The sequence below is a fragment of the Psittacula echo genome, assembly GCF_963264785.1.
Source record: "Psittacula echo genome assembly, chromosome: 15".
In the NCBI taxonomy this organism is placed as follows: Eukaryota; Metazoa; Chordata; class Aves; order Psittaciformes; family Psittacidae; genus Psittacula; species Psittacula echo.
The window spans coordinates 7,733,240-7,754,651 of NC_137751.1; the positions used below are offsets into that span (position 1 = coordinate 7,733,240).

General features: G+C 46.9%; 1 protein-coding gene across 1 annotated transcript in view; it reads right to left on the reverse strand.

The window, feature by feature from the left end:
• The window catches only part of RPH3AL (rabphilin 3A like (without C2 domains)), a gene marked incomplete at its 3' end in the record, with an annotated part of 55,689 nt that overhangs the window by 31,340 nt on the left and 2,937 nt on the right, over window positions 1-21,412 (reverse strand). The window contains exons 2-6 of the mRNA XM_080629891.1: window positions 16,909-17,019; window positions 15,404-15,547; window positions 13,331-13,460; window positions 9,385-9,471; window positions 215-389 (exon numbers count right to left, since the gene is read on the reverse strand). Coding sequence (XP_080486017.1) covers window positions 215-389; window positions 9,385-9,471; window positions 13,331-13,460; window positions 15,404-15,547; window positions 16,909-16,985 — 613 coding nt within the window. The 5' untranslated portion in view covers window positions 16,986-17,019. The remainder of the gene's footprint in view (window positions 1-214; window positions 390-9,384; window positions 9,472-13,330; window positions 13,461-15,403; window positions 15,548-16,908; window positions 17,020-21,412) is intronic.

A 21,412-nucleotide genomic window follows, 5' to 3' on the forward strand; every position in this document is an offset into this window, starting at 1 on the left:
AGGCCACCAATGTGCACTTTACAATAACAGGGAAACCTGAAAAATACACCTCAGCATAAAAATCCCAACACCACTCACACAGGGAACACACCACCTCTTGTAGGCTATCCCTCACCTCCAACATAGCCTTCCCTATTAGCTGAATCCTGCTAGCCACAGTAGAAGTGAAGTCTTTCTCCCCACCTGCTTCCTGGGCATGAAGCAGACAACCAACCTTTTCCGCTGGCCCAGGTGAAGGATCGGCTGGTCCCGATGCTCTCTGTCTCCGGCATGGCTGGCTCGCTTTGCCAAGGCTGAGAGTGCTGCTCACTGGATTTGCTCCTGCTCTTCAAAGGCGTGATGTACTTGGGCAGCCCTTTGTAGAACCACGCACCAGACCTCTTCCAAACCTGGCAGCGACAGACACAACACCTTAAGCCTGGGTTTTTACAGCAAGAGAGCACAGCCTTTCCACCAAGTTCAGCCCACCAATCCCACTGAGCTAGCTTGACCTCAAGGTGCTCATGCAAACTGTGGAGCTTCTTATATTCTCTGGGTCAAGACTACATGTTCCTCCGATGCCCTGCTTGAGTGAAACACATGCTCTCACGCTTACTAAGAGGATATCAGGATGAAGTTCCTTGGCCTGCACTAAGAACCAGGCAGTTCAGATTCTGCAGCTGTTGCTTTCCCGTTGTGAATACACAAAAAGAAAAGCTTCCTGGAGAAAGCAGGCATGTGCCACGGGTGCCAATGGCTCCAAGCACATGGTCTGCTTTAAAGAAAAACAGGTCTTGCACTGGCTGGAAGGGCAGTAAGTCCTCACAAGTCACTCCTCCTGGGCCAGGTCCCTCTTTACTTCCAAGAGAGTCAAAGACCAGCAGCAGCTGAGGGACACAAGCGGCAATGCCAGGACAGCAGAAACGCTGCTTCGTGCATCCTGGATGGCACAACCTTGGTGTTCATTTCACAGAGAAACTCAGGCCAAGCCAGATCATTTAACGGGTGGGCTTGAAAACCCCAGAAGAAGAAAAACACCACCTAAATAACCTGAACCTGTAGCAGGAAATTGACTGAGAGCGCTAAACTGTAATATCTCCTGTAAGAATGCCCTCTACTCTCCAATTTGGTTTTAATGCTGCTTATGATGAAGGAGCTCTATTAAGTATATTTAATATAAAGCCTGCTGTGAGCCAGAGAAAAGGAAAAGGATGGCAGCTCAGACAAGGAGAAATGGCCTTTAATACCCAATTCTTTTGTGCCTTCCGGCAGTCTAATAATGAGCTAATGAGACAACCAGGGCAAAAGTTAATGTAGTAAAAATATAATTTGCTATTTCATGCAGGGGGATAGAAACCTTGCACTTCTGTTCAGAGTGAAGGAGATCATCAGTGTTTCTGTCCCAAGTTTTCAAAGCGTCTTGCATATGGTATCACCATGATGCACTGGGTGCAAATGCAGATGTCCTTAATTACAGCAATATGTTTGCAATTTGCAGTTAGGGCTTAATCAAAGCAGAGGGCAGTGATAACACCTGGCACTCATGAGAAGCTCTTCTCATGCAGGCACAAAAAGCAGGACACCACCATCACTGTTTCACTGATGGGAGGAGATTGCTCAGCAGGTTGCCCAGTTCCTAGTCCAGAGCCATCACCACAGACAGCTAAATTAATCTCTGTGTTTGGGGTCTTGAAAGCCGAGTGAAAGCAATCTGAATGCAGGAGGGAAACCTGGTATCATGCTTTTTAAAAGAGCACCCAGCAGAAGCAGCCCAGGGTCGCTGTGACCCAGCACACACATCAGTTACTATAAAAGAGAGATGCTTGTGTGCACCACAGCAGAATCTAGAAACAAGGAGATGAGAACACCCTGCAACTACACTAACATTTTCCTGCTGGGTAACAGCCCAGAAGGATGGTGAGTCTGCCTTTCAAGCAAAAATATGGGAAGCCAATACCCCAAAGGGACGAAAACTGCAAGTTCTTCTACAGAAGGCGCCTTGGCAGGCAGGACACTTTACCAGCTCCTTCACCACATGTAAGGAGCCAAAACAGCAATCCAGCCAGTCAAGGCACAAGCTGACACAGCTCTTCCTGTCCCCTCTGCTAGCACATAGGGACTGCACAGCATTGGGTAGAGCTTGTACAACAGCACATGTCAGCGCAGTACAGGGACCCTGGAGGATTGTATTCTGCTATCCCAACAAAACCAAAAACCAGGAAACAGAATATGGTTTTTAAATCTGGGACAGACACCTCTACATGGAACTTAGTATACTGCAAATTGGGTAACTGTACACAGGAGCCATAGGCTGGGTAAGCCCTGGTCTCCCTTGTTTCAGGGAGGCAAGAAGGCTTGGGAGCAGCTGCACCCAAAGGGTTCGCACCCCAGTGAGTGCCACAGCTTGAGGAGGGCAGGTTATCTGTTCCCTGCCACACACTGGGTAGCAGGGACACACGTAGCTTCCCTGCACAAATTGCCAGAGAGGAAGCAAGCCTTACAGCCGTTCTCTGAACAGACCTTGCAACATCTGTAATTTAATTTGAAGCACTGAAGAGACCTATTATCTTCAGGCAAGCTACAATTTAGGCACTCCATAAACCCAATCAGACACAGCAAGGATTGCTGTAAGAAAGGCTGGTCACCCCCAGGTTCCTCACTACCCCAAAGCAAGTCCAGTTATAGAAACAGTTAATGATACAATACACCGAGCTCTGAATTAGTAATACTAGTATAAAATTGAGTCTACAATACCTGTTCACTTTAAATTGGTGCTTCTGACAGTTTGGTCTTATTACAGCAGCACTGAAACTGTTTTGAGATCAGCTCTAAAATAGCTGCAGCAAGATGCTCTCCCCTGTTTTAATTTAGCACCTCTGCTCCCCTCAGGTTAGCAGCATGGCTCATCCAAAACGACAGCAGCTCACGTTCTTGTTCTGCACATGGGCACACAGGTTAGTTTGAGCATCCATGCATCAAAACAGATCAATGCTGCTGACTGCTATTGATGGCACTTCCATTGATTGCAAGAGTGGCTCAACAGCAAAGTTCTTGCTTGATTTTAAATTAATAAATCCATAATAGCTCTTCAAGAATAAAACTCACGTTTATTAGCAGAAGTTTGCTCTTTCCAAGGAGGAAAGAGTTTTGCTCCCACCTGTCCCATTGGCACATAAGGTGAAATCCAGCCCTCATGGCAGCCTGAGTTTGGGTAGAGCTGGAATTTCATCAGCAAGAGAGACAAACAGCCCCTTCCAGCCTCCTGCAGCAACCAAAATTTAAGTAACATTGATCACCCCTTGCTCTAAGTGCTTGAAGGAAGGAAGATGCGTATCTGCATGATCCCGGATCAGGATGTGGTGGCCCAGTGTGTGGCTTAGGACAAAGCATCCCCACCACGGCTCACTGGCTCAGCTGTCCCCAAGCGCATTGTGCTCAAACTGCCCAGCCAAAGACAACCAAAATCCACTCCTGTCCTTCCGCCTCCCCTGACACCTAACCTACCCTAAAGCAAAGTGAGGGAGGACATGGGTGAGGAGCTACTTCAGCAATAGTAGCTTTATTTTATTACTTCAAACCAATTTAACAGCCATGGCCATGACAAGTCCAGAGAGCTCACTGCCTTTTATAGCCCTGATAATATTCCTATTAAAAGTTGCATCAAGCCATCATTCTAGCTATAGAATGAGACGGTGAGAAGCAGATGTGTACTTTTACCTAGCACATTCAGGTGCAGCCTGCAAATGGGACGTAACAGAGAATCACTGGGCCATGGTGAAACACATGTTACTGTTCAAACTTCTCCCTCCTCTTTCTCCTTCTCTGAATATACAGTGCTAAAACAAAAACCTTCTGAACAGAAAACATTAGAACTTACTGATGAAGGGACAGGATCACAGCTGAAAGAATCATAGCTAACGGTCGCAGCCCCACTGAGTTCACTTCACCAAGCCACAAGCCCCCTAAACAGAGATGCTTAGAAAGGACCTTTGCTGCAAAGCCACATTTTGCTCTACCACCTACTGCTCGCCACGCAGTAGCTGTTCTCATTCTGCAGCCCCGTTCCTTCACAGCAGCCTAGGCTGGGCTGCATGAGGGGAAAACAGCTACCTTTAGCTTCCCATGCTGACACCAGCACTATTGGCTCAATCCCCCAGAGGCCGCAAGGCGGGGGAGCAGGTTCCCATGGGCTACAATGCTTACTGAAGAGAAAGACACCTGCAAATGCAACCACCCTGGGAGGACTTCGTTGGCATTGCCCTCACGCAGCCCATGCCCACACACTCACTTTGTCCCAGCTCTCCACCGTGGCTCTGGCACACTGCAAACCACTGGCAGGGAGAAAAAGCAAACGCTCTTCAGCTTCGTTATTTGCATTCATCTGCTTTTCCATAACACAGAGATTTCCAATTACATTATTTACAGCAATCTGTTGTCAACTCCCACATTCAGCACTTGAGGATGAAGAAAATTAAAAGGCAGTGAAATTGCTATTCGGAGCTTTGTTTCCGGAATAGCAAAATCTATCACACCCCTGACCCCAACGTTTCTCATGCTGCAATGGTTGCCAGCCTTCCATGATTTATCATTCCCCTCTCAATCAGGCCTCTTTTTTCCTGTGGCTCTATTCTAGAGGACACTATTTTGAGTCTAACCACTTTCTACCACCCCCAAAATAATATGGCAGGCTATTGATGAGTCCTTTGAATTGCAAACAGGTGCACAGCACTTCGATTCAATCCAGAGTCACCCAAAATAAACACTCCCCTTCCATCAGGGTGGTATTTTGCCAAGGAATCATCATACCAGGCTGGAATAACCCCAGACTATGCTGGTTGGTGATGTTCAAAACCGTATGAGTGCATATGTGAAAAGGGAAGCCCTGGGGGCAAGAGGGGAGGAGGCAACTCCCTTGCTCCAGTGCAGTAATCTTCTTCCTCTGCATGGTTTATTGTGAGAAACCAAAAAATGCAGCCAGCCATGAAAATACCATTTAGCAGAAGAGAAGAAATTAAAGGGAAAGTGAAGCAAAGGGAACAAATTAAAACTTTAACAGGTCCCTGATAACTGACACTCTCTTTCATATTTGATGGGGTTTAAAAAATAACTATCTCCCCCCACCCTACTAAAGCTGTTTTCATTATCGCTACAATTTTGATGTGTCAATTCAAATGTAAATGTGCACAAATGCTTCCAAGAGTATTTTAATTACGATGATAGCATCGCTAATTATGGATGTAAAATATATATATATATATATATATAGTGGTAACTCAGGAAGGTGCTTTGCAGAACCTGGTGGTATCAGTCAAAACAAGGCTGTGCAGAGTTAAACAGCTGAGGAGGGATTTGACAAAACACAGCAGGATCCACGTCTCCTTCAGGACAGGTGACAGGCAGACTTCAGCCACATGCAACTAATTCAACATGGGCATTGCTGCCCAAGCTGTTACCAAGCTCATGTGCTCTGCCTGAGGGCTGGCAGCAGAGAATCATTCCAGCTGTATATATGCCCACCACAGCTCCTCCCAGGCAAGTTTTGCTCCTCTGACAGCTGCTGCAATAAGCCTGTTCTGCTGGAGGACCTGCTCCCTTTCTGCCCTGTGTTCTCATGCCATGGGTGCATCACTGATTCACTGCCAAGCTAGTGAACAGGCTCACTGCAAACTTGTGACCAGTGTTTACTGCAGTCATGGAACAGGCTTTCTAATCATGCCATGGGACTTCATATGCATGCAGAGACAGGACTGCTCCAGTCCTCCACATTCAGTCTCCAGAAAGTCAATGCAACACATGGAGGAGGGAAGAAGGGAGATTCTTGCCCTCAAAAGTGAATGTGATCTTGATTGAATTTGCTTCTACCCTTGCTTGCAGGAACAATAAACCAGAATCTGCATCTGCTTTAATTGCGCTGCCCTCAGAAGTCGAATTAAATTGCAAAGGCAAATGTCCACAGAATCCTGGAAGAACAAAAAGGTTTTTTCCAACAGATACCTCTACAAACAGCTGGGACAAGTGGTATCTCCAAAAAGCCAGTTCTGGCCTAAAGCAGCTGAGGTCTATCTTGTTTCAGGAAGAGAGGCACTTATGATGCAGAGGTGTCTGCTGGCCTTCAGGGATGTTCTCTTTGTCCGTAAGAACATCCAGGCTCTTTCAGGTCCCAGCCATGTCACAACACAGTACTTTTGTCCCCAGCACCTCCCTGGCACTTCGGAGACCCTTACCCTCATCATACACATCACACTCAGCAGCTCAAGTGCTGTCCAACACACTGTTTTGCTTCTGGATGATTGGGATACAAGCAGCAGACAGAATCCATCAATCGCCTCCACTCTCCAGAAATAAGACAGTGTCAGAGCAACTTGTTTCTCATTGCTATGCCGCACAGCCTTTCCCAGTGGAGGTTTTCAAGGAAGCAGAAAGCCACAAAGGACACTTCTGAATGGCTGAGGCTGGGATTTCCAAAGGGATCTATGAGCACCAAGCATTCAACTCCAACTGAAAATTGATGTAAACAACAGCTTGTTACTTTGGTCTTCATTTTGACCCAGGCAGACAGATGATTAAAGTGTTACTGAAGCCAGCAGATTCTGTCCACACAGCAAAATGAGAGAACTACCACATATCACTAAACTTATTGCTAAACTAGCTTAAATCAAGTCTACAGGGATAAATAACAACAAGGAAGACAGAGGGATGAAAGCTTTAGCATGTATGAACACCACCACACACCACAGCTGTTAACTACCATATGTGTCCAACCCCACCATGCTTGCTTGAGATCCTGGTGGGCAACAAGACTCACGTTGCTCACTCAGTGCATGGCAGAGACTAAAGGGAACAATTACAGTCCTAGGCTCTTGTCCCAGCCAGATGACACTTATTAACTCCAGCCAATGTCATTTAGTCCACCCAGGTTTCCAAATGACCTCTTTCTCATTTCAGTGCCTGACAGTCTCTTACTAACAGAATCGAGAGCTTCATAAATATCATGCTCAAATAGCTTGAGCAGTGGTTCAGAAAATTAGACAGCGATCAAAGTGCTGATGTGGGTGGAATCACCCAGCTTGGAAACACCACATCTCATCACACCTGCTGGGGGAGGCACTCCATATCAGCATCAAACACTCACCCACCTGAGCTGGCCCACTTCAGGGGCCTGACAAGTGGGGAAGTGTTGCCAGAGCTCTGTGCCCTTGGACAAGCCTAGTTTAATCATGTATTTTGTTGGCATGGACTAAAGGACAACCTTGCTCAGACAAGCTGTGCATTGAGAAGGGGAGAGAAGAAGGGTGATTTTGACTTGTTACTGCATCACACAAGACAAAGTGCTTCAGAGTGTTCCTGAAGCTCCCTGCTTGGATGCCAGGAAATAAGACAGCTCCAACACCTACTCACCATGCAAGGGATTCAAAGGTTAGGCAGAAATGAGAGCATCTGATCCCAGAAAACAGGCAACCATCTGCACTCATTGATAGCAAATATAACCTTCAGCAAAGAGCATGGCCAAATGGGGTTGGTCCATAGCAGATGGCAATACAAGACAGATCCAAATAACAGGAACAGACAGCAATAAGGAACTGGTTGTGAACACAAGCCCTGAAAAGAAACCTGGTAATTTAATGCATGCCCTGTAATACCATGACACCAGAACTAGTTTCAGGGACTGCACCAGTCATCAGTCTGAGGCCTAAGAGCCTCATCTCTTCTTCACACACTTAGGGAAGACTTGATCAAACCACTTGCCAGGCATTTATTCTGATATTGCCTCAACTTCCTTGCCCTGGATGACATGCCTCAAGGCTTTCTCTAATTCTCAATACTTCCCTACCCTCCCTCAAATTAAAAGCAGAGCATATGGGAAAACAGAGGGGATGTATGACTTGATGCCTTGTCTGTGTGTCCACACTGTTACCCTTCCAAACTTCCCCTGATCAGGGCACCAGAATCACTGCAAGCAAGAAAGAAGACAGACATGAACTGACCTTAAATAGAATCAAAAGATAAAGATGAAGCTTAGGGTTGGGAGGTAAGACGAGGCTACTTTTTAGCTAGTCTAAGAAGGGAAGTTCCATCCATTTTCATTTGGAAAGCACTTTGGCTTTATCTCTGGTTTCAAAGAGAGTGCGAGCTCTGAAGGTTACCCTACCCTCACACACTGGCCACTCTAACACTTATTGGACAGGTTAATATTCTTCTCTGTCCAGTGACCACGGCTCCTCATCATTTTTATGAGAAACACAAAAAAACCCCAAACAATTATACAGTGTGAGATGAGAAAAAAAGAATTATAGAAAGAACAGAATAACAGAAATAAAGACAATTTCAGTCCCATACCCATCTCTCTGCAGAACACAGAAAATATCTTGACTTACCTCACTCTCCATTTCGGGACCTATATCTGGAATTCAAAACATCTGGATGATTCAGTGTATCCAGTTATTAGCAATGTCCAAGGAGCTGGAATGCTTTCTGCCTGCCCTACCCACACTGCTGCTCAAAAGCTGAGGACTAGCAGCATCCATGTACCCCTCATCTTAGCTGAACATGAACTTTGCAAGCGCTCCCGCACAAACAGTCCCCTCTGATGTAAAACCTAAGCAAAGCCAAGTTTCCACAACTAGTAGGAAAAAAATTTCAGCAAAACACCTGCACAAATGCTCTCACTACACTTCAAAAATGGATGTAGCAGAGTATCCAGGTTTCACGGTTGGTTGCAGTGGTCAGAAATAGCTGCACTAGATTGATGTTCAAGGACAACAAGCAAAAGTCCAAAATAAATTGATGGGAACAAGTGAAAATCCTTCTGTAATCACAGAACAAATTCACCAACTTCACCGTAGAGCAGCAAGCCCTGATGTTGGTGGATGCTGGCTGGCAGACAAGAATTGAGGCAGGCCATTACTTTTTGCTGTGTAAAGTCAAGGATGAAGGCTATAAAAATTTAGAGACCTGCATTAGAAGTCTCACACACTGTCAAGTTATGGGATTTTGCAGGCAGGGAGGAAACAGACTTATAAACTGCAATCCTGGTTATTTTTAGAGGGACAAATATTGCAGTTATCCTCTAGATCTCTCCAGCTGTATTGAAGAACCAGCGTTAGCCAAGTTTATTTGCCACAAAGCTGGGAGCGAAAGAGCATGGCAGAAGGTAACAGTCTCTTTGTGACCAAAAAAATCCCACAAAGCTGTAGAGGCTGCAGGGGATTTTGTGGGGTTTTTTCCTTCTACCCCCTCATAAACCAAAGTTTTCACCATTGTGTGTGTTCATTGAGCCTGCCAAAACTAATCCCAAGCTCCTCTCCAAGCACCTAGGCACAGGGAAGAGCCCTTGCATGCTCAGCACAGACTTGAGGTAGGCAGGTGCATGTTGCTGAGCCCCATCTCTCCACAGTTGTATTTTACCTCTCTTTGTTCACTGCAGATCTTGCACAACCAAAGAGGACGTTTCTGGGCTCCAAAGGTTTCTATTCCACACTTGGTGCAAACTTTCTGAAACAAGAGAGGAAAAAAAGGGTGGCGTTAGCAGCTCCCCACAGCCATATAGCCCTTGGGAGAGAGAAGGTCAGGAAGCATCTTTCCCAACAGTTCTGATTTGTTTTCCTTAAAAACCTAATCATGGCACAATTTTATTTATCCTGGAGAACCACCGATCACAGGAAGCTTCTCCAGGTCTATATGGACATGAGACAAAGGCAAATCTACAGTATAGTCCTTGACTCCATGGCAAGAAGAGAACTGGAAAGGGCAAATCAAAGCCCATGACCAATAGGCATATTTCCAGAGTTGTTTTTTTTAATCCTAAACCCCAATCACTGTGCCATGGAAAGCAGCTATGACCAAGTACAAACTAAGTTTGTGCAAGACTGAAAATCCTCTCCTCTATTCCCTCACATACATAGTCTCAAACCCCATGGCTTCCCCTCCATTTCAGCACTCAGTTGACAGCTATTGATTTGTGGCAGGGCCATGCCTACATGAACACTGTCTGAGCACAATGCTTGATAACGCCACACGGCCTCTGCTGCTGCACAAGGGAACTTTCATGTCTCCGCTGGCATTACAAGCCATTTACAACCTGAATCACCTAATATTATATAATGAAGCTGATGCGTATCAGGCTTGGCTTACAGCTTGAATGAGAAATTGGATGAATTCTTTGATCCTCACAGAGCAAAAGTCACTCAGAAGAGGGCCCTGGAGAGCAAAACCTTGCTTAGAGACACATGAATTTAATCTCCCCAGCTAAGGTTTTACATATTCCCCTCACCAGGCTGCTCCTCCTCTGAGACAGGAGGCCTGTGTTCAAGGATGAAAGTCTCAGTGGCTCACTTAGCCCTCACTGCCCATGCCTAGAGGAGGAATGATAGTACCTGAAGCAATGGCTTCATTGCATGAATAAATGCACCCGACTGTTTTGGTCAGCATAGTCCAGAGGCACATCTGTCATGCTGCACAGAAAATAGAAGGCAGCATTAGCAGCCCCACAAAGGTTGGTGTTCTTCTCCATCTCTCTGTTCCAGTCCTCATCCTTGCAGAGAAACAAGAAGCAACCTATTGTGTCGGATGCATCAATACTCAACACTTGGGTGCTACCCAAACCAAGGGGGATTGCAGATGCAATTAGCAGACACCACCTGAACTACCCCAAATTCTCCCTCCCTCAAACCAAAACCTGAGGGAGCAACCCAGTCTTAAATACCCTCAAAGATCCCAATCCCCTCCCGTATAGCACATTCAAACACTCCCTCTAGTGGAAGTTTCCAAGCGAATTTATTCCTAGCCATAAATTTTGACAGTTCTGATATAAACTGGGTTTATATTGAGCATCATTCATAGCCCCTCAGAAGACAACATAAAAATCAAGGGCATTAAATGCAGCCCCATTCCTATTTAAATACAAGATAAGGCACTTTCTTCTCCTACTTGTACTTCACCTTTTATACATGACACTGATACCCTCTGCACAATAAATGACCCATTATGCTTTGTCTAACTACTGTTATTGTTAACACATCTGGATTTGAATACATCTTTGTCTTGCCGTTATGCATTTATATCTAAGATAATAAAAACTAATATTAAATACATTCTCTGTAAAACAGAATGTGGCACTTAGAAAATCCATCAAGCTGCAAGAAATACAGAACCTCTATTTAGCAGAAGGGACTTGCTGAAGTTAAGTTCTTTGATATGTTTCAGATGCATCATTACAACAGTTCCTGTTATTGAATTATGTGAGCTGCAATGAGATGGTAACAGAGCAACACCAGCAAGAAGAACAGGAACTTTAAAAATCTGTAATTCCCTGGTAAGTCATTTCTTATTGCATACAGCACTGCAAGAGTGATGGATATCCCTGGATGAGAAGGGATGAGCTTAAAGTAACAGTTTACTGTGTGTGTTCTGCTGAAGGGTTGACTGCTCCCTCAGTTCACTCCTTAGCATTATAAAACAGTAAGGGGAGAAGCCCAGGACACCCAGTCAGCATTGCCCTGAGCTTGCACGCAGCTGGAAAGTGCAAACAAGCAGAAAGCAGCTGCAAAACGCATACTGGAAAAGTAGGGTCTCACCTTAAAACAACCTGGGTATGAATGCTCATGAACAGATTCCAGACAAAAAGGAAATAACCATGAAAAATAAAACCTAAAATCCCAGCCCTTCTCTGGGGTTTTCCAGTCACAGCTGGGCCTCCTGCAGCTAGGGGGTTCCTACCTGCAACTGCAAATGGACAGGGCAGGGAAATGGCTGAATCAGTTTTTGCCTCCTCATGAGTGTACAGGGCTCATAGGAAGGAGATCAGGAAGCACTGTGGCAATGTGACCTAGCTGGCTTTGGACAAGGTAAAAGCAGAATCACCAAGGGAAGAAGGCAAGAATACAGCACATCCTGTTATTCCATGTGGTTGAAATGCAGGAAACAGCCAGCCGTCTCCTGTCTGCTATCCAGCTCTTTATTCTCCACAAGCACACATGCACAAAGCCCACACTCCCCATGCGTCTCACTGAGAGAGCTGCCTGAACCTTCAATTCAAACCGGACCCTTAACTTCCCAGTACCTTACTGCTTCCCCAACACTTACTAAAACACTGGCTTAGGTCCCAGAAGTTCAAAGATTTGTGTTTACTTGCCCAGTCACTGCCTTACAAGAAATCTCCAGTATAATCCCTGCCTCAGTCAAGCTACTCCTGCAAACTGAATCCAGTGGAGACACTCACGCAATAGCAAAGGCAGCACAGCTCACAGCAGCTCCTGCCCAGCAAGCACATATGGAGGGTTGCTGCGACCTCGGTTTTGACTCCAACGGGCACCCACCTTCCTTCTCTTACAAGAGCTCTGAGCCCAGCAGTGCTGCAGCCAACCATGGACCACTGCAGGCCCAGCCTGGCAGCCTGTTCTGCATGAGAACTGCATTTCACAAATGCTATCAATGCCAGCACAAAAAGTTCTCCATCATGGCCTGAGTGGCAGCTTAACCTCAGAGGTGCCAACATGCACCATTCCATGGCAAGGAGCAGGTTTTACTCAGTGCTGTCCTGTGAGATCCACAGGACACCTCCTCAGTGATAGAGTAGGTGACACTAGCAAGTGTCTCCTTGGCTCTTGTACCCACCAGGGACAGAGTCAGCACAGACTCCTCCCTTCCACTCTACCACCAGCAAGTCAGAAACGCTCCTGCACCCAGCAGATACCCTCACCTCTCCCCATGCAACATGCTGAGGCAAAGCCACTTACAGAGTGCTCTCCCCAGGGAAAGATGGGCTTCAAGTGCAGGAAAAACAGCCTCCCAGCAGAGGGAGGATAAGGTGGTTGCCTTGGAGATCATCATTTCCACAGCAATACAAATTAACCCCTTGGCTGCAGAGTCTAGACAAGCAACAGTTATCCCTCAGGGTGCTGGCAGAACAGCAATCTGCCTGAAAACTGATACTGTCTTTCAAACGGCACCCATACAGTCCTGCCAACAACATACTCAAAGACAGGCAGCCATCAGTGCACACAGTTGGAAACTTTACACTGGTTTGGAACTTGAAGATGGACTTGACTCCTCCAGAGAGAGGTATTAGTGGAAAGCCTAAGGGCAGACCTTGCAGTAAGTAACAGTAAAGCACAAAGGTCCTTTTATCAGTTGCTTGTCGTACATTTCCATTCCTTCTCCCACTCCGCAAACCCAGAGTGGGAGCTGCAGAGGGGGCTGATGCACTAAGTGCAGTTTAGGCACTTTAGGATCCTAAGGAATAAAGGGTGCAAGAGAAAACCTGATGCTCTGACAGACTCCAAGTGGCCTGGTGGACTTTCTAAACAGGTCTGCTACCAGGAATATGCAGGAACCTGAGTGCGACTAAACCCACCTTTTTGCAATCCTGACAAAAGACCGACGTGCTACCCAGCAGCCCAAGCAGTTCACCGCAAAGCAGACACTGTGAGAGGCCATTCCCCATCGCATTCTTCCTCATGTTCTCCAGCCGCTCCACCAGGCGCCTGTGGGGTAGAGGAAGAGCAGAGGTCAAAGCACTCACCTTGGAAATGGAAGCACATGGTACTGAGGCATGCCGAAAACCTGCAGACGTGTGCTCCATACTCAGCCCACCTTTGCTTCTTCTGCGCAGTTTTGGGCCCCTTGCTGGGACCATATGTACTTTCACTTCAGCCGCTACACTCAAGTGTTTCCTATCAGCTGGTTCTTGGTCCTCAGGGGATAAAAACCCGTTTAAGTCCACCTATTGATGCTCATCAAGCCCTGAATAATAAAAACTTTGATTACTACTGAGAGGTCTGACTCAGATAGCGCAGGCAGAGCAGACAGCTCACAAGAAGGGCTTGATCCTACACCCTCCAGGAGCCCACTGTCTCAGCACAATGATTTCCAGCCTGTAGAGCAGGAAAAGCCTTTACTGCTCAGATCAGGGCAAGTCAGACAACACCGGGAAAGAGCAGAGGAGTTAGACCTGCCAAGCTCTGCTCCATGTTTACATATATTCCCTGAAAGCCACACTGCAGGCACATGACTTGCTCACATTCCATTACAAGCAGGAAGGCCAGACTTGAAGCCATCAAACCAAAATGAGCCTGGCTGTAGTACAGGAATGCCAGAAACTGCTCCCTGCTGTGATCGACAGCCTGCTTGGAAGACAGGAAACACATACATATGCATGATGTCCATAGCAGCAGGACTACAAAAGGGAAGGAAGGCGGGATAAGAAATTAGGATGCAGGATGTGGAGAGCATGCAGAGCAGAGCTGCTGTCATGAGATCACTGCCTGGCAATTCTCAGGCATCCATTTGTAAATGGGGACACTAACAGCCAGGCCGTTTATCAGAGACAGTGACCAGTCATAGCCACACATGTGCCTGTGGCTCAGGAAGGAAAAGCAGTCCTGCTGTCCATGCAACCTCAGCCTCATTAGCACTAACGTCCCACCAACTAAGGCCTGTACTGAGAGGAAGGCAAGGTCTGTTTAAAAGAGGTACTGCCTATGGTGATGAGGTCAGACAGCACAGCCACGCTGAGCCATCATTAGTAGATTTATAATTCTTGACTTCAGCACAAGAAAATTCCCAGGACTTAACAAAGGCGTTTCAGAGAATGCTTCAGCATGGGCACAGCAAGGCTATCACCTTCTGCAGCTACAGCAACCACCACACAGAACGATCAGCCCCTCGAGGTTGCTGGCTGCTTCTGGGGCTGCTGGGTCTCCATTATATCACACAAACATCAGCGTCAGGTCTCGTTAGCACTAACAGGCACTGCGCAGGGACAGAGCAAAGCGCAAGGGCAGGGAGCTGAGCCTGCTGGACATGGGCAGGGAGCTTCCTGTCTCACAAATAAGACCTCCAGCAGGACTGAAAGGAAATGGAAATCTTCAGCAGCAAAAGATGCCCATAAATTAAATATTTCAAGCTAGCAAACCCCTTCCAGAGGGCTCAGCCAACTAGAACAAACGCATTCACTGCTCCAGGCAAAATCCCACGGGGCTGCCGCAGACAAGGGAAAACCTCACCGTGTTGCCAGGAGCAGTTCCTATGCCGTAGAGTCCACTAGCAGTGGGTGCAGCTGCATGAATCAACATCTTCCGCAGCCTCTTCCACTGGGCAGCCACTGGGGCAGCTGCCTTAGCAGAGGCTGCATTTACCAGGCACTGTGTCAGTGGCTGCAACCACAGCAAGCCCCAAGGCTCAAAGAAGGCACAAGAAAGGCTTGAGACAGAGGCAGAAGGAAAACACCACATCCATCCCAATGTTCATCGTCTCAAGCAACATGAGAGGATAAAATAACTGAATTAATTAATTAATTGACTTAAAATAACTGACCTAAGGGATGCTCTGACTGATGGAGGCTGATCTCAGGCAGCCAGAAGAGCCACTCCTCTGTCTGAGCTGACCTTTCCTTCTGAGGGAAGGGGACAAATGAACGTGACTGTACCCGATGCGCTGCTGCTCAATGATGTCCAATTTCTCCGCTTTGCGGATGACTTCCAGAATGACCTCAAGTTCCTGTGGGCTCAGAGCCTGCATCTTCCTCTGCTTCTCAGTCTGGAACGTGTGGACTGACCAGCCTGTCTGGAGCCTGGGGAGGGTGGGAGGGAAGAGCAGAGGGAACGATTGAGCTGTGAAAGTAAAGCACAAAACCCCCGCCGTGACACACAAGGCCAAGCCTGCCAGGCACACAGAGCCCACATCAGCCTTCCATCAGAGAAGTCTGTTCCCTAGCTAATGCCCAAAGCAGGAGTCTCTTCTCACTGACCAGATCACCACAACACTCCTCCCGCAACACTGAGTGCTGTGCTGTCTCTCCCTGCCTTCTCATTTTCCTCTCTGCTTCAGTTCATATTTTACCACTCCATGTCCTCACTCCTATTTTGTTCTGTCCATAAAGAAAAACTAGTGCACCTAAGGATGGCCATCCTGGGGGTATCCTTGCAAAGATGGGTGCTGATGCCAGACATTACAACTGCCAAAGGCAGACTCTGGAACACAGGGATTACCTGCACCCTCCTCTCTCTCCAGATGGCATGCTTCTAGGGTCCTCAGTTTGAACACACAAATCATCAGCCACACATGGAAATATATATTTGGCAACTTCCTCCCTTGGTCTAACCCAGGCCCCCACAAGGACTTCAGCATCCAGTTCCCTCCGTGCCTCACATACAATGGCTGACATTGCTCCTCAGCTCACCTAGGGACAGGCAGGAGCTTTCACAGCAAAATTAATTACCATTCAGTAGGGGTTTAGAGGTCACTGCCTAAAGTCACAGCTGCTGCAGAATGCAGGGCACTATCAGACACAGCTGTCTTAATGAGGCTCTCAGGTGAAGCAGCAGTGGCATGCACTGTTCGCAGTCCCCCCAGACACAGTGTGACCTCATATTTTCTAACACTCTACAGCAGGCTGACCCCAGAGGTTCAGACAACAGCAGAGGTGGCAGTGGCATGACACTGGCTGCCAGAGAAAAAAAGCATACAGGAAACAAATGCAATTGTAATGTTTGACTCATCTCCATCCCTTTTGTCTTTAGGTTATGCAGTAATTTAACTTCAGGGGAAATGAGACCAAATGACAAGTTCCTAATACAAAAGAGTGCTGGCAGCTGAGGGATGCTACCAATTATATTGTAGGGTGCTGCAGAGATATAAGCCTGCCTCCAAGCCCTTCCTTTCACCCACGGGAGGGCTGGTGGGATGGAACACACCACACAGCAGCTAAACTGCAAACTCCACTGTAGGCTGGCAGCTTTGAGCAGCAGCCAAGCACCGAGCCCCAGCGTAGCAGGCTCCTCTCCCACCCAAGTAGCATACTTCTATGCTACAGAGGGGTTTGCATAAGAAGCAAACCCCTGTGAATGAGACCAGTGCTCCGCACAGATACCAGAAAACCATTCAGGCCAGAGCCAAGGCTAGGAGGAGAGGAGGAGGATGGTGAGGACTCACTTGGCACGCAGCGCGAGCTGCCGGTCATTGGGGCATACCCACTGGCCCGTCCCACTGCCAAATATCATGTCAGCCATGGCACCAGGCTGGGAGGAGAGGCAGGGATCACACCTGTAAAAAGAAAACACCAGCGACTGAATACAGCTGCCACTCCACTCTGAAGAAATCTCAGGGCACTGCTTGGCACAGCCTCCTTAACCATCCCAAAGGGCTGCACTGCTGGCATTACACATGGTAGAAGCAGACAGACTTTCACCTACAGACAGCGACAGAAACATACCATTATCCTCATAAAATACAAGCCAATAGATACCTTCAAATACCTTGAAGACAAGGCTGAAAGTTTATATTTTATAGCACTCTAAAAAACAGAAAGCCAGAGACTCTTTGTCAGTTCTGATTTTTCATTTCAAACTAGAGAAAAGTGTTGTTATTAAGAACAATCTCTGCTCCCTCACTTCTGGAGCCCCAACGCTGCAGTACTGACAGTGAAAGCCACTCCAAAGGACACAAATAAGCTACAAGTTGCTTTTTGTTTACCTCTTAACAGGGTAACAAACAAAAACCCACTCGACAATCAGCATGAATAGGTGGCAAGACATTTCATTCATTAAAACTGCTTCCATAATAACCTGATATTTATAACTACAGTCTACACTAGCAGCTTGTTTGCATTCTCTGATGTTTAAGACAGCACCTCTTGTAGCAGACCCTCCTACTGAGGCTCCTGTGACTGGCACAATCACATCAGTGAGTCCTTGTTCAGTGACAGTATCACTGTGAACTGATGAGTAAAGGCAGTGAAAACCAATTTCCACACACTCATAGGAGAAACATATCCCCAAGAGACTTTGCAACTAAGCAATTCTGAGTCCTACCAGCAGCAAAGATGAACGGAAAGCACCAAGGGACAGACACAGCCAAAATATTTCAGTGGAGGCAAAATTAGTCTTGATGTACAGAGTTTTTCTCCAGCTGGATTTGCTCTCCAGCAGACCAAGTGTCTCACAAGCCCTAGTGCATAAATTTCCAGGTATTAATACTTACCTTCCTTAGAACAGACACTTGCTAGCTTTGAAACCATACCTGCTGGGCAGAGATAACGTGTTTAATTCTGTTTGGCAGACACAAATCAGATACAATAGCAGGAAAGGTATATCACCTGCCAACTGTGCAGTAGTTCCCAAGAAAACACATGTTCCAGTCTCAATCCACAGCACTGTTACGACAGCAGTGCCTGTGGCTCAGTGTGCTGTACCTACACTTGCTATCTATGGCTGACACACAGAGGTTTCTGCTTCTGTGCCAGGCAGGAGGCATCACAGGCTGCATGACCTTGGCCCTCTGACACAGGCAGCTTCCGCAAATTCATCTCCCTCCCTGTGATCAGCTCATATGTGCCACACACCGCACTTGGTCCCCAGCACGAGAATTCTAACTTGTGTTAGAGAACTGACAACTATCTGCTGCCAAACCCCCCGTCAGCCTTGAGAGCCAAAACTGTTACAAACAATGAACCAGTTCACTCCTCTCAGACCACCCAATTTCTGGAGAAAGTCTGAAAACTCAGAGATTACAACAGGCAGGAGAAAAGAGGAGGAATTCCACAGGAAGTACAGATTTCTTTTGGTGCAAGCAGACAGATGTATAGAAAGGGTGAAGGCTCTAACAATTCAGCATAATGCTCAGCAGGCACAGTCCAACTGCACACCAAAATGAGAGGCTGCAGGGAAGATCTGGCAGAGAAAGAGGGTTGAGACAGCAAGGACAGACAGAAGCGTCACACAGGATTTTTTAAACCTTTACTACATTAGTTTTGAAATGGATCAGCCCTAGTATGAATCCTTGAAGGCTGGCATCTTGGCTTACCAACAAATGCCACACATGCTGTGGCATTCCCATTTTACCCCAGAACACCTCCTGCTCTTTGCATCTTCTTCATGATCTCAAGTAAGGAGAGAAGGCAGCAGTCCCCACACACATCCGATAGCAGCTCACACACAGGGCAGCAATCAAGCATTAAGAACAATAGAATCTGGATGCTCCCACCCCCAGGCCAGTGTTAAAAGCAGAAAGAAGCTACAATTTCACAGAGAATGGCAGACTTGGCATTTTCCAGAGATTTTCCAAGCCTGTGATGCATTGTTACAGAATTATATGCACATGTAGCCTCACAAATGCATATATTAAATTACTCTTCAGAAATACCATGTACCTTTCCCTCCCACTCACACACACCTGAAGCACTCGGTGTCCGCTGGCAAGGCTGAATGCACTCAACCATACTGATGTGAGCAGTACTGGCAGCTGTGGGATGTTTAAGAAAACATAAGAGCTAGAGCTGGAGATGAGCCCGATACCACAGTTAGGGCAGAGGAGTTTGCTTTGCCAGCAGCTGTGCTTTCACGGTGGAAAGCTGTGCTGAATACATCTGCCCCTTTCTCAGCAGAGCTTTATCTGCTCTAACAGAGCTGAAGGCAAGGCAGAATACAGCACATCAGCTGAGCATTTTACTCAGGAGAGACCTAAACACATTCTCCAGCCTCATACCACAGTGCGCTTTTCTCAGCATGACTGAACAAAAACAAGCAATGTCATGCTCTTTTGCCTCTTGTTACTCAGCATAAGCTTTCTGTCCTCCATTCCCTGAGCAGCATCTACAAAGAAAGAAGGAAAACAAAGCACAGCCTAGAGACCCATCATATGCCAAAACAGTCTTCAGACTGATTATTTCATAAAATATTTACAGGAGCATTTTCTTTTGGCAGCTTTGGGTATCTGCTGCTCCGTTTGAGGTAAATTGGCATTGAAGGTGGCTTTGCATCTCTATATGAAAAAGCCTGGTGTGGCTCAATACAACTACCTCAGAGAAGGAAAGAACGACATGGACTGCAGGCCACAGTCTGCTGGCGTGGAAACAGAAGCACCAGTAAGACTGGATGGAAAGGATTATCTTGCTTGGCCATGGGAATGATGCCAGAAAAATGGTACCAGTATCTGGAAGGCATAAAACATCCTCCTTTTTATCTCTGTACAGGACAAGAAGTACAGTGGAATCAGCCTAATCAGAAACACTAAGCACTAAGACAGCAGAACCTCACCAGCCTGGGGAGTCATTTCTATGGGCTGTGGTGAAACACCCCTCTCTTGCAGTCAGCCTCTACTGTGTTCTCCCTCAGAAATACTCCAGCTAACACGTACCTCACCAAGCCATCCCTGTCCTCTGCTTCTCTCAACAATCTAACAAAGGGCAGAAGTAGCCAGTCCCTAGCAGTGAGAAATCCACAGCTCTTGGCTCAGCTGCAAATACACTGCATACAGAATAAAGGGGCTGCACAAGTACTCAGTGTTACAGAAAGCAAACTTCCCACTCCAAGATTCTGCTTTTTACTTGAATTAAGAATTAAAAGGGAGCTCTTATCAATACTCTGTCACCTGCTTGAAAAACACTCCACCTGTTTATTCCTTTCCTATGATGGAGGAAATCATGTGAAACAAAACCTCATTAAATCTGAGTCCACCTGGCTGCCCTTGGCACAGATGCTAAGGGGAGTGCAGCAAGGAAGGAGTGCTACCCTGCAGTGAGCAAACCGTTTGCACAGGGCTAGGAGCGTTTTGGAGGATGCAGAACTGAGCCCATCTCTGCCTTAAGCTCTGATGACTGCTTCAGCTGTTTCCATGATGAGACTTGGACTCTGCAGCCAGAGAACAAGGCACCTGAGTACATGACTAAGGCAAGGGAGAAGTCTTCCAGTGGGGTCTGACTGAAGGGGAAAGCTGCAGGGTCACACTGCTGATTTGGCCCCACATCCCTGCAGAACGACCATAAGACAGCCAACTGAGCAAGATCTTTCCCACTGGACAGTCCCTGTTTGGCCTGGAGGATGAAGGTGGCTGCAGACAGCTGTGGGGCAGCACATCCTCCAGGCTTTTCTGTGAAAGAAGGCCAGTTTTCTCAGCAGAATAACAGGAAAATCATACATCTTTAATAACAGAGCACAGCCACAGTAGGTCATGCCAAAGGTCCTGTGTGCACGGTACCAGCTATCTGACCAGCTCCAAGAACAGATACTTAAGGAAGACTATTAGAACAGAACACAACACAGCAATACTTTTCCAGAATACCCTCCCAGACTCCAAAGATTCCTGGATCATGCACTCCCTAAGCCAGGCTTAACTGTATTTAACACCCTTAACATTTTTCTATCCCAAATTCATTAGCTTGCTTTTTCAGCTCACGTACACTTGTAGCACAGTCTTGCTACACTGAATCACTTCCTCACTCCTCCACCCCAAACACATTTTGACTTTATCTTGACTACATCGAAGTTAAACCTGAAGAGTCTTGTTGACATTGAGGCAATCCTTGCAGTAGAAAACACCTCCTCCCAGCAGCAAATGCAGAGCCTGCACGAGCCCTCCTGCCGCTGGGCTGATTACAGGTGCTCATGAAGCATTAAATCCTCGGAGCCCTGCAAATACAAAAATGTCCTACACAGGCCCA